Genomic DNA, 13,668 nt, shown 5'->3' with positions numbered 1-13,668 from the left:
CTGTACAGTAATACAGCTGGATCTGATAACCCTAACCCAGGTACTGTACAGTAATACAGCTGGATCTGCTAACCCTAACCCAGGTACTGTATGTGAGGTGAGGTGAGGCGAGGCCAAAGACCTTGGACAGTGAGATAATGGTGGGACAGAACACAGGTGGTTACCTGCCGCCACCCTGACGTTGTACAAACACCTAAACCCCAGCCAGTCCAGACCAGACAGGTAGATTTTCCAGAAATCCTGGGTGGAGTTGTCCCTCCTAGCTTATTCTCTCCCGATTCCAGGAATCCTCCAACCAGGATTTTGGGAAAACTGTGGCATTTTGGGTAAGTTACCTGAATGTTGTAACCATAGATAGATCAGGTTGGGTGTTCTGAGTCCTCCTGCCTCCTGAGGGTATAAAACAGGGACAGGAATATTCCATAAGGACAGACTGACACTGACAGATTGAAAACATGCTGAGGTTCGTCCTGTTGAGCGCTCTCTCAGCCCTGGGTAAGAACTGACCATCTCTATATTCTATCTCCTTGAAGAACTGACCATCTCTATATTCTATCTCCTTGAAGAACTGACCATCTCTATATTCTATCTCCTTGAAGAACTGACCATCTCTGTACTCTATCTCCTTGAAGAAATGGCCATCTCTATATTCTATCTCCTTGAAGAACTGACCATCTCTATATTCTATCTCCTTGAAGAAATGGCCATCTCTATATTCTATCTCCTTGAAGAAATGGCCATCTCTATACTCTATCTCCTTGAAGAACTGACCATCTCTATATTCTATCTCCTTGAAGAAATGGCCATCTCTATATTCTATCTCCTTGAAGAAATGGCCATCTCTATATTCTATCTCCTTGAAGAAATGGCCATCTCTATATTCTATCTCCTTGAAGAAATGGCCATCTCTATATTCTATCTCCTTGAAGAAATGGCCATCTCTATATTCTATCTCCTTGAAGAAATGGCCATCTCTATATTCTATCTCTTTGAAGAAATAGCCATCTCTATACAGACTATTTATTCACCCTCTGATTGAGACTAATAGAGTAGAATATAGATTTGATTAGGATCCCCATTAGCCGACGCCAATGGCGACATCTATTCTTCCTGGGGTCTGACACATACAGAAAAAGTCATTACAAACTAAAATACTTTACAATTTACATACAGTACATTTGAAAACATTAACATAGACATTACAGACTTACACACATATATAAATAACTACTTAAAGTATAGATATGCCTTAACTAGGTTACATATGGCTTAACTAGGTTAACTAGGTCAAATAGGGGAGAGACCATACAGAAAACATATGCCTTATCTAGGTTACATATGGCTTAACTAGGTTAACTAGGTCAAATAGGGGAGAGACCATACAGAAAACATATGCCTTAACTAGGTCCACATTTTGTTGTGTTGTTTAATACAGATTAAATTTAGATTTCTGTTTGGGTCACTGGCCTATACCATAATGTCAAAGTGGAATTATGTTTGTAGAAAATTTTACAAATGAATTAAAAACGATACGCTAAAATGTCTTGAGTCAATAAGTATTCAACCCCTTGGTCATTGGAAGCCTAAATAAGTTCAGGAGTAAAAAATGCTTAACAAGTCACATAATAAGTTGCATGGACTCACACTCTGTGTTCAATAATAGGGTTTAATATAATTTTTTGAATGACTACCTCATCTCTGTAACCCACACATACAGTTATCTGTAAGGTCCCTCAGTCAACTTCTACTTTGAGACAAACATGCATACTGGTCACATTAGCTTTCCTAGGTCCTTCTTTGCAGCACCTGACAATATCACCTGGCATTAGTCAAGATTAGATAAAACTAGAGCCTGCAGGACTTGTTTCATCAACTTTGTTGTTAAAAAAAAGTTTAGCATCTCTTTATCACAGACAGACCTCTCCCCATCTTTACGACAATTGAATCAATATGCCTTGACCGTGACAATTTACAGTCTAAGGTGACACCAAGAAGTTTAGTCTCCTCAACTTACTCTACAGCCACGTCATTCACTACCAGATTCAACTGAGGTCTAGAACTTAGGGAATTACTTGTAACAAATACATTGCCTTTCGTTTAAGATATGTTCAGGACTAGTTTATTACTAGCCACCATTGACGTCACCAGAGGCGGGCTTACGGGCTTCAGACACCGAATGATTTTGTCTCAGCCCCGAGGCTTTTGCCCTGCTGGGATGGTGTAAAACAAGTTAGGCTACACTGCATTACACAATGCAATGAATACTCCAATCATGGGCCCTGGCCTGCCCTGCCTTTTTAGTGCTGCCTAAAACCAGCATTTCTGTGTACGTGGCACTTTAGGATGTGAAGTGGGGGGGGGGGGTGTATTTGTTTTTGTGTAATAGGTAGACATACAGTGCCTTTGGAAAGTATTCAGACCGCTTGACTTTTTTCACATTTTATTATGTTACAGTTTTATTCTAAAATGTATTAAATAGTTCCCCCCCCTCCATCAATCTACACACAATACCCCATAATGACAAAACAAAAACAGTCTTTTAGAAATGTTTGCTAATTTAATACAATTTTTATTTATTTTTTTAAATCCCTTTACTCAGTACTTTGTTGAAGCACCTTTGGCAGCGATTTAAGCATCGAGTCTTCTTGGGTATGACGATACAAGCTGCGGCACACCTGTATTTGGGGAGTTTCTCCCATTCTTCTCTGCAGATCCTCTCAAGCTCTGTCATGTTGGATGGGGAGCATTAATACACAGCTATTTTCAGGTTTTTCCAGAGATGTTCGATCGGGTTCAAGTCCCGGCTCAGGCTGGGCCACTCAAGGACATTCAGAGACTTGTCCCGAAGCCATTCCTGCGTTGTCTTGGCTGTGTGCTTAGGGTCGTCGAAGGTGAACCTTCGCCCCAGTCTGAGCGCTCTGGAGCAGGTTTTCATCAAGGATCTCTCTATACTTTGCTCCGTTCATCTTTCCCTCGATCCTGACTAGTCTCCCAGTCCCTGCCGCTGAAAAACATCCCCACAGCATGATGCTGCCACCACCATGCTTTACCGTAAGGACGGTGCCAGGTTTCCTCCAGACGTGATGCTTCGCATTCAGGCCAAAGAGTTCAATATTGGTTTCATCAGACCAGAGAATCTTGTTTCTCATGGTCTGAGAGTCTTAGATGCCTTTTGTCAACTCCAAATGGGCTGTTATGTGCCTTTTACTGAGGAGTGGTTTCCGTCTGGCCACTAGTCTACCATAAAGGCCTGATTGGTGGAGTGCTGCAGAGATGATTGTCCTTCTGGAAGGTTCTCCCATCTCCACAGAGGAACTCTAGAGCTCTGTCAGAGTGACCATCGGGTTCTTGGTCACCTCCCTGACCTCCTGGCCCTTCTCCCCAGATTGATCAGTTTGGTCGGCTGGCCAGCTCTAGGAAGAGTCTTGGTGGTTCCAAACTTCTTCCATTTAAGAAAGATGGAAGCCACTGTGTTCTTGGGGAACTTCAATGCTGCAGAAATGTTTTGGTACCCTTCCCCAGATCTGTGCCTCGACACAATCCTCTCTCAGAGCTCTACGGACAATTCCTTCGATCACATGGCTTGGTTTTCTGTTTTTTTTCTGAAAACCTGATTTTGCTTTGTCGGTATGGGGTATTGTGTGTATATTGCAGAGATTTTTATTTATTTAATCCATTTTAGAATAAGGCTGTAAAGTAACAAAATGTGGAAAAAGTCAAGAGGTCTGAATACTTTGGCTCCCCAGTCTTTAACTGTTTTTCTATAGGACACAGTGGCTCCCTGGTCTTTAACCGGTTTTCTGTAAGACACCGTGGCTCCCTGGTCTTTAACCGTTTTTCTGTAAGACACCGTGGCTCCCTGGTCTTTATTTGTTTTTCTGTAAGACACGGTGGCTCCCTGGTCTTTAACCGGTTTTCTGTAAGACACAGTGGCTCCCTGGTCTTTAACCGTTTTTTTTGTAAGACACCATGGCTCCCTGGTCTTTAACTGTTTTTCTATAGGACACGGTGGCTCCCTGGTCTTTAACCGTTTTTTTGTAAGACACCGTGGCTCCCCGGTCTTTATTTGTTTTTCTGTAAGACACCGTGGCTCCCTGGTCTTTAACCGTTTTTCTGTAAGACACCGTGGCTCCCTGGTCTTTATTTGTTTTTCTGTAAGACACCGTGGCTCCCTGGTCTTTAACCGTTTTTTTGTAAGACACCGTGGCTCCCCGGTCTTTATTTGTTTTTCTGTAAGACACCGTGGCTCCCTGGTCTTTAACCATTTTTTTGTAAGACACCATGGCTCCCTGGTCTTTAACCATTTTTTTGTAAGACACCGTGGCTCCCTGGTCTTTACTTGTTTTTTTGTAAGACACCGTGGCTCCCTGGTCTTTATTTGTTTTTCTGTAAGACACCGTGGCTCCCTGGTCTTTACTTGTTTTTCTGTAAGACACCGTGGCTCCCTGGTCTTTACTTGTTTTTCTGTAAGACACCGTGGCTCCCTGGTCTTTATTTGTTTTTCTGTAAGACACCGTGGCTCCCTGGTCTTTATTTGTTTTTCTGTAAGACACCGTGGCTCCCTGGTCTTTAACCGTTTTTCTTTCCTTTTTTTCTCTCTCTTTCCTCTGTATTTCCTCTGTCCCCAGTGCTGTCTGAGAATCTGGTTCCCCAGCCCAGATACCTGGAAGATGGAGCTGAGGAAAGAGTTGTGGGTGGCGAGGTCGCCCAGCCCAACTCCTGGCCCTGGCAGGTAAAACATTTTCCTTTGGGGCGTCAGGTAGCCTAGTGGTTAGAGTGTTGGGCCAGTAACCAAAAGGTTGCTGTATCGAATCCCTGAGCTGACAAGGTGAACATCTGTTGTTCTACCCCTGAACAAGGCAGTTAACCCACTGTTCCCCGGTAGGCAGTCATTGTAAATAAGAATTTGTTCTTAACTGACTTGCCTAGTTAAATTAAGGATAAATAAAAAATAGTCTCTCGTAGCCTGATGGAACCAGCCTGATTGCTGTGATCACCATTCTGTGCAGTAAAACAGGCTGGTTCCACCAGTGAAGTCTCCTGTGACAGCCTAGCTGATTTGATTCTGGGTGTCAACATTAGCCTGCGCCCAGATCTTTCTGTGCTTCACCCAGTTCCTCTGTACTAGAGGAGTTGGCCATGGGACCTGGGATCCGGCAAGGATGTAGCTGCACCTGATAGTTTAATACTATGAAACACACTTTTCTACTTTTGTCAAATATTTTTTTGTAAATATTTTTTGTTCTAATTCTCTCCTCCCTTCTGCTTCTCATCTTTAACATCCTCCTCTCTCTCTCTTTCTCTCTTGTCCTCAGATATCTCTCCAGTACCAGTCTGGCAGCTCCTACTACCACACCTGTGGAGGTAGTCTGATCAGGAGAGGATGGGTCATGACTGCTGCTCACTGTGTGGACAGGTTGGACAAAGGAAGACATTAGATTTTATAGTGAAACTCTGAAACCTCTTGACAAGGTCGCTTGGCGTTAGGTTAAAGCTGAGATCTCTATAGGTAACACAGCGCCCCTGGTCGCCCTGGGCTCATTTGATAAACATCATTTTTTCATCAAACGGAGGAGATGAGCTTCCAGCATTGTGATAAACAAAAATCATACTCTGCAGTTGTATTAAGCATGCAATGATGTGCAATGAAGTGCAACGATGTGCAACGATGTAACGATGTGCAACGATGTAATGATGTGCAACGGTGTAACGATGTGCAACGATGTAACGATGTGCAACGATGTAACGATGTGCAACGATGTGCAATTAAGTGCAATGATGTAACGATATAACGATGTGCAACGATGTGCAATGATGTAACGATGTGCAATGATGTGCAATGAATGAAAAAAAAACAGTTATTTAAAGTAGACCTAACGTACGTGGCAGTTTCACTGCAACAGATTCCAACTTTAAGATCTCTATTATGTGTATGTATATGTTGCATAACTTCCTAACTGACTTCCTAACAGACTTCCTAAGTGACTTCCTAACTGACTTCCTAACTGACTTCCTAAGTGACCAAGGTATTATTGCGTGTGTGTCTTCAGCCAGAGGACTTGGCGTGTGGTTCTGGGAGACCACAACCTGAACAGCAACGAGGGTAAGGAGCAGATCATGACCGTCAACAAAGTCTACATCCACAACTTGTGGAACTCCAACAATATCGCTGGAGGGTACGTCCTGTTTTAAAAGTTGAAATTGATTGTTTAAAAAATATATTTTTTATTTTATCCTGAGACATTCACTGATAACAATTTGAGTTTAATATGGGTCAGTACCTCAAAAACGTGTACTATAACCAATATGTCATTACTGTGACATATACGTTATGTCACCACAAGTGATATATTAGTTGGTAGAACTAATATATCAGCCAAGGTGACTACATTTAACTACAATGGTAAAATGGCACACTTTAAAAATATATATTCTAAGGAGACCATGATGTAGCTATATAAGCTCTTTAAAAATGTTTTTGATGCTGTGTATGTTTATAATACAGTGACCCAAAAGCTATACTTAGCATTTAGTAGATATTCCACAATAATGTATTTTTTATTTTTGTTATTTTTTTAAACCTTTATTTAACTAGGAAAGTCAGTTAAGAACAAATTCTTATTTGTGAGAAAGATCTGTGAGAAAGATTTATAACCCGAAGATGTATAACCTTCTGTTCCTCAGTTATGATATAGTGCTCCTCTTAACCCTCAGATAGAACATTGTGTTCCTCTTAACCCTCAGATATGACATTGTGTTCCTCTTAACCCTCAGATATGACATTGTGTTACATTTACATTACATTTAAGTCATTTAGCAGACGCTCTTATGCAGAGCGACTTACAAATTGGTGCATTCACCTTATGATATCCAGTGGAACAACCACTTTACAATAGTGCATCTAACTCTTTTAAAGGGGGGGGGGGGGGTTAGAAGGGTTACTTTATCCTATCCTAGGTATTCCTTAAAGAGGTGGGGTTTCAGGTGTCTCCGGAAGGTGGTGATTGACTCCGCTGACCTGGCGTCGTGAGGGAGTTTGTTCCACCATTGGGGTGCCAGAGCAGCGAACAGTTTTGACTGGGCTGAGCGGGAACTGTACTTCCTCAGAGGTAGGGAGGCGAGCAGGCCAGAGGTGGATGAACGCAGTGCCCTTGTTTGGGTGTAGGGCCTGATCAGAGCCTGAAGGTACGGAGGTGCCGTTCCCCTCGCAGCTCCGTAGGCAAGCACCATGGTCTTGTAGCGGATGCGAGCTTCAACTGGAAGCCAGTGGAGAGAGCGGAGGAGCGGGGTGACGTGAGAGAACTTGGGAAGGTTGAACACCAGACGGGCTGCGGCGTTCTGGATGAGTTGTAGGGGTTTAATGGCACAGGCAGGGAGCCCAGCCAACAGCGAGTTGCAGTAATCCAGACGGGAGATGACAAGTGCCTGGATTAGGACCTGCGCCGCTTCCTGTGTGAGGCAGGGTCGTACTCTGCGAATGTTGTAGAGCATGAACCTACAGGAACGGGTCACCGCCTTGATGTTAGTTGAGAACGACAGGGTGTTGTCCAGGATCACGCCAAGGTTCTTAGCGCTCTGGGAGGAGAACACAATGGAGTTGTCAACCGTGATGGCGAGATCATGGAACGGGCAGTCCTTCCCCGGGAGGAAGAGCAGCTCCGTCTTGCCGAGGTTCAGCTTGAGGTGGTGATCCGTCATCCACACTGATATGTCTGCCAGACATGCAGAGATGCGATTCGCCACCTGGTTATCAGAAGGGGGAAAGGAGAAGATTAATTGTGTGTCGTCTGCATAGCAATGATAGGAGAGACCATGTGAGGATATGACAGAGCCAAGTGACTTGGTGTATAGCGAGAATAGGAGAGGGCCTAGAACAGAGCCCTGGGGGACACCAGTGGTGAGAGCACGTGGTGCGGAGACAGATTCTCGCCACGCCACCTGGTAGGAGCGACCTGTCAGGTAGGACGCAATCCAAGCGTGGGCCGCGCCGGAGATGCCCAACTCGGAGAGGGTGGAGAGGAGGATCTGATGGTTCACAGTATCAAAGGCAGCCGATAGGTCTAGAAGGATGAGAGCAGAGGAGAGAGAGTTAGCTTTAGCAGTGCCGAGCGCCTCCGTGACACAGAGAAGAGCAGTCTCAGTTGAATGACTAGTCTTGAAACCTGACTGATTTGGATCAAGAAGGTCATTCTGAGAGAGATAGCAGGAGAGCTGGCCAAGGACGGCACGTTCAAGAGTTTTGGAGAGAAAAGAAAGAAGGGATACTGGTCTGTAGTTGTTGACATCGGAGGGATCGAGTGTAGGTTTTTTCAGGAGGGGTGCAACTCTCGCTCTCTTGAAGACGGAAGGGACGTAGCCAGCGGTCAAGGTTCCTCTTAACCCTCAGATATGACATTGTGTTCCTCTTAACCCTCAGATATGACATTGTGTTCCTCTTAACCCTCAGATATGACATTGTGTTCCTCTTAACCCTCAGATATGACATTGTGTTCCTCTTAACCCTCAGATATGACATTGTGTTCCTCTTAACCCTCAGATATGACATTGTGTTCCTCTTAACCCTCAGATATGACATTGTGTTCCTCTTAACCCTCAGATATGACATTGTGTTCCTCTTAACCCTCAGATATGACATTGTTTTCCTCTAACCCTCAGATATGACATTGTGTTCCTCTATCCCTCAGATATGACATTGTGTTCCTCTTAACCCTCAGATATGACATTGTGTTCCTCTTAACCCTCAGATATGACATTGTGTTCCTCTTAACCCTCAGATATGACATTGTGTTCCTCTTAACCCTCAGATATGACATTGTGTTCCTCTTAACCCTCAGATATGACATTGTGTTCCTCTTAACCCTCAGATATGACATTGTGTTCCTCTTAACCCTCAGATATGACATTGTTTTCCTCTAACCCTCAGATATGACATTGTGTTCCTCTATCCCTCAGATATGACATTGTGTTCCTCTAACCCTCAGATATGACATTGTGTTCCTCTAACCCTCAGATATGACATTGCTCTGCTGCGTCTGTCCACCGAGGCTTCCCTGAACTCTGTCGTCCAGCTGGCTGCTCTTCCTCCCTCTGGCCAGATCCTGCCCAACAACAACCCTTGCTACATCACCGGATGGGGACGCACCCAGAGTCAGTAGTAACCTATTATCTTCAATGTAACACATTCAACATTTCATTGTCTTTACATACAGGTCCCAGAGACTACCCATAACTAACCACAACCCTGAATATGACACTAACAGAGCTAACAAATGAGTTTTTTGGGGGGGGATTATACTTGGTCTTAAGCATGTAAATGACTAACTAAGCAGGTTAGCGTTTTTTGTCATGAATCTTGCTCTGGAGATAGCTCTGTAGAGAGGTCACTAGCTGGCACAGAGTAATAAAATCTGATTTTAAAACGAACCCTAGTACCTAACCCTTGTTATATCTCGTGTTCTACTTTGTTATTTTTAGCATTTTATTGTTATTGATTATTGGATTGTTGGGTTTTGAGTTTGCAAGAAAGGCATTTCACTGTACTTGTGAATGTGACATTAAAACTAGAAACTAACCCTAACCTTAAATTACGACCAAAAAGCCAATTTTAGTTTTTATGAATCTTTACAATAGCCAACTATTACTTTGCAGCTGGCCTATCTAAGGGGAAATCTCTCAGTTTTACCTCCAGGACACGACTCGTGACACTAAACGTCAAACTGCTATAACTAATATGTCAACTGAGACGACAGATGGTTAAATGTCATTATTTGGAAATGTTCCAATGAAACCATATTGAATTCTCATATCCTGTTCCTCTTAAATGCATCCCCCTGTTCCTCACTATCAGCTGAAGAGATATATAACAACAATGGATAAATGTCACTATTTTTAACACATTCTAATAAAGCATCACCTTGTCTATAGCTGGCGGTTCTCTGTCCAGCAGCCTGAAGCAGGCTTGGCTACCCAGCGTTGACCACCAGACCTGCTCTAGCTCTGGCTGGTGGGGATCTTCCGTCAAGACCACCATGGTCTGTGCCGGTGGCGGAGCCAACTCTGGTTGCCAGGTAAGACCAGTCTAATGGAGGGGGAGAGGGGGGAAGACCGATCGGTTTGGGATTTGAACCCATGACCCTGTGTCTGTCCCTCTAAAACCTTAAACGTTACACCAAGAGGTATGAAGAGGATTTGTCTTGGTTTTACTGGATGCATTTCATTTACTTTATATTTGTTTATCATTGGAATTATATCATCGTTTAGCTACATGTTTAGAAAATACAAATAACCAGTGACTCTTTATGTTATACATAAATATGAGTAAGAATAACAAATTGGTAACTCAGTCCTGATGAAGCTCTCTCTCCATCATTGTAGGGAGACTCTGGTGGCCCCCTGAACTGCCAGGTCAACGGTCAGTACTATGTCCACGGTGTGACCAGCTTCGTTTCCTCTTCTGGATGCAACGTCAACCGCAGGCCCACCGTCTTCACCCGTGTGTCTGCTTACATCAGCTGGATGAACGGGGTACGTCCTGTATAGCTAGGAACTAAGAACATGACTTTATTTCTCTCCAAGCTTGTCCATGACATTAATGTTATATTAGATGACATACCCAAGTTGGATGACACATTGTTTTGTATATTTTATTTTGTAAAATTTGTGTCGCAGTCTCTGTCACAATATTGATTATTATTTGGGGGGCAAATGTCTGTGTCTATTTTAATTGATCTCCTTTCCTGTACAGATCATGGGTTGAAAAGGAACATGGTCTTCGAGCAGATAGACAGAACCCAGATTCACCCCTGACCCTGCTCAACTACACCAACATTCTGCTCTAAAAGTTCAATAAACTTCATTGACTTGAGTAAACCTTCCCTCATGTTTATTTTTTACTGTTCATGTCAAATCCACATGATATATTTCACACAATTGTGTGCGTTATGAGTGTAATTTTAGTGGGGTATTTTGTGACTATGCCAGCTTTATTGGAGAAGGAGATGTGTTTGGTATTGGTATTTTATTAGGATCCTCATTAGCTGTTGCAAAAGCAGCAGCTACTCTTCCTGGGGTCCACATGAAACATGAAACATAATACAGAACATCATTAGACAAGAACAGCTCAAGGACATAATTTTTTTTTAAAGGCACACGTAGCCTACATATCAATTCATACACACAATATCTAGGTCAAATAGGGGAGAGGCGTTGTGCTGTGAGGTGTTGCTTTATCTGTTTTTTGGAACCAGGTTTGCTGTTTATTTGAGCAATATGAGATGGAAGGAAGTCCCATGCAATAATGGCTCTATATAATACTGTACATTTTCTTGAATTTGTTCTGGATTTGGGGATTGTGAAAAGACCCCTGGTGGCATGTCTGGTGGGGTAAGTGTGTGTCAGTGCTGTGTGTAAGTTGACTATGCAAACAATTTGGGATTTAACACATGAATGTTTCTTATAAAAATAAAAGTGATGCAGTCAGTCTCTCCTCAACTCTCAGCCAAGAGAGACTGGCATGCATATTATTTATATCAGTCCTCTAATTACAATTAAGAGCAAAACGTGTCGCTCTGTTCTGGGCCAGCTGCAGCTTAACTAGGTCTTTCCTTGCAGCACTGGACCACACGACTGGACAATAATCAAGATAAGATAAAACTAGAGCCTGCAGAACTTGCTTTTTGGAGTGTGGTGTCAAAAAAGCAGAGCATTTCTGTATTACGGACTAACCTCTCCCCATCTTTACAACGGTTGAATCTAAATGTTTTGACCAGGACAGTTTACAATCTAAGGTAACGCCAAGTAATTTAGTCTCTTGTACTTGTTCAACAGCCACACCATTCATTACCAGATTCAGCTGAGGTCTAGAACTTAAGGAATTATTTGTACCAAATACAATGCTCTTAGTTTTAGAGATGTTCAGGACCAGTTTATTACTGGCCACCCATTCCAAAACAGACTGCAACTCTTTGTTAAGGCTTTCAGTGAATTCATTAGCTGTGGTTGTTGATGCATATATGGTTGAATCATCAGCATACATGGACACACATGCTTTGTTTAATGCCAGTGGCAGGTTATTGGTAAAAATAGAAAAGAGTAGAGGGCCTAGAGAGCTGCCCTGCGGTACACCACACTTTACATGTTTGACATTAGAGACACTTCCATTAAAGAAAACCCTTTGAGTTCTATTAGATAGATAGCTCTGAATCCACGATATGGCAGAGGTTGAAAAGCCATAGCACTTTAAGTTTTTTCAACAACAGGTTATGGTCAATAATATCAAAGGCTGTACTGAAATGTAATAGTACAGCTCCCACAATCTTCTTATTATCAATTTCTTTCAACCAAGCATCAGTCATTTGTGTCAGTGCATTACATGTTAAGTGCCCTTCTCTATAAGCATGCTGAAAGTCTGTTGTCAATTTGTTTACAGAGAAATAACATTGTACATGTACTTGGTCAAACACATTTTTTCCCAACAGTTTGCTAAGAGCTGGCAGCAAGCTTATAGGTCTGCTGTTAGAACCAGTAAAGGCCGCTTTACCACTCTTGGGTAGCGGAATTACTTTGGCTTCCCTCCGGGCCTGAGGACAAAGATTTACCTCGAGGCTCAATTAAAATTATGACAGACAGGAGTGGCTATAGAGTCAGCTATCATCCTCAGTAGCTTTCCATCTAAGTTGTCAATGCCAGGAGGTTTGTCATTATTGATCGTTAATAATTTTTCACCGCTCCCACATCTCTTTCATCACTCCCACATTGTGATGAATAAGCCATCTGATTCGATGAAAGATGGAGTTGAATTTGTCTTTCTGCCCATAATTTCATTTAAAGTACTCAAGTTTTATTTTTATTTTTTTTCATCATTCTTTATATCATTGATCTTGGCTTCATAATAAAGTTTCTTCTTCTTTTTGTTGAGTTTAGTCACATAATTTCTCAATTTGCAGTAAGTCAGCCAGCCAGATGTGCAGCCAGACTTATTAGCCACTCCTTTTGCCCATCTCTTTCAACCATACAGTTCTTCAATTCCTCATCAATCCATGGAGTCTTAACAGTTCTAACAGTCAGTTTCTTAACAGGTGCATGTTTATCAATAATTGGAAGAATCAATTTCATAAATTCATCAAGTGCAGCGTCTGGATGCTCCTCATTAATCACATCAGACCAACAAATATTTTTAACATCATCCACATAAGAGTCACAGCAATATATTTTGTATGATCTCTTATACACTATTTTAGGCCCAGCTGTTGTAACTTAGGCTTTCCTGGATATAGCCACTATATTGTGATCACTGCATCCAATGGGTACGGATATAGCTTTAGAACAAAGTTCTACAGTATTAGTAAAATGTGATCCATACATGTGGATGATCTTGTTCCTGTAGTGTTTGTAAACACCCTGGTAGGTTGATTAATAACCTGAACCAGATTACAGGCACTGGTTACAGTGAGCAGCTTCCTCTTGAGCGGACAGCTTGATGAAAACCAGTCAATATTCAGGTCCCCAAGAAAGTAGACCTCTCTGTTTACATCACACACACTATCAAGCATTTCACACATATTATTTAGATACTGACTGTTTGCACTTGGTGGCCTATAGCAACACCCCAAAAGAAAAGGCTTCAGATGTGCCAAGTGAACCTGCAACCACAACACTTCAATAACACTT

General features: G+C 42.4%; 1 protein-coding gene across 1 annotated transcript; it reads left to right on the top strand.

Moving 5' to 3' along the window:
• The first annotated feature begins 365 nt into the window (after positions 1–365).
• LOC120058127 (elastase-1-like) lies at positions 366–10,874 on the top strand. The gene is made up of 8 exons (XM_039006603.1): positions 366–495; positions 4,629–4,732; positions 5,316–5,416; positions 6,051–6,176; positions 9,011–9,147; positions 9,925–10,067; positions 10,375–10,524; positions 10,745–10,874. Exons 1-8 carry the CDS (start codon positions 456–458, stop codon positions 10,754–10,756), a joined length of 813 nt encoding a protein of 270 aa, XP_038862531.1. The 5' UTR covers positions 366–455; the 3' UTR covers positions 10,757–10,874.
• The last annotated feature ends 2,794 nt before the right edge of the window (positions 10,875–13,668 follow it).

Source organism: Salvelinus namaycush, chromosome 2 (genome assembly GCF_016432855.1).
Source record: "Salvelinus namaycush isolate Seneca chromosome 2, SaNama_1.0, whole genome shotgun sequence".
Taxonomy (NCBI): domain Eukaryota; kingdom Metazoa; phylum Chordata; class Actinopteri; order Salmoniformes; family Salmonidae; genus Salvelinus; species Salvelinus namaycush.
Note: the sequence above shows the minus strand (reverse complement) of the source record. Positions and strands in the feature narration are given on the sequence as shown.

What these genes read in the sequence shown, in the direction of transcription:
- LOC120058127 (XM_039006603.1), top strand. Translation starts at nt 456, where the DNA reads ATGCTGAGGTTCGTCCTGTTGAGCGCTCTCTCAGCCCTGG. An exon ending in GCTGCTCACTGTGTGGACAG is followed by an intron (nt 5,417 to 6,050) that starts GTTGGACAAAGG and finishes GTGTGTCTTCAG; the next exon opens with CCAGAGGACTTGGCGTGTGG. An exon ending in GAGCCAACTCTGGTTGCCAG is followed by an intron (nt 10,068 to 10,374) that starts GTAAGACCAGTC and finishes CCATCATTGTAG; the next exon opens with GGAGACTCTGGTGGCCCCCT.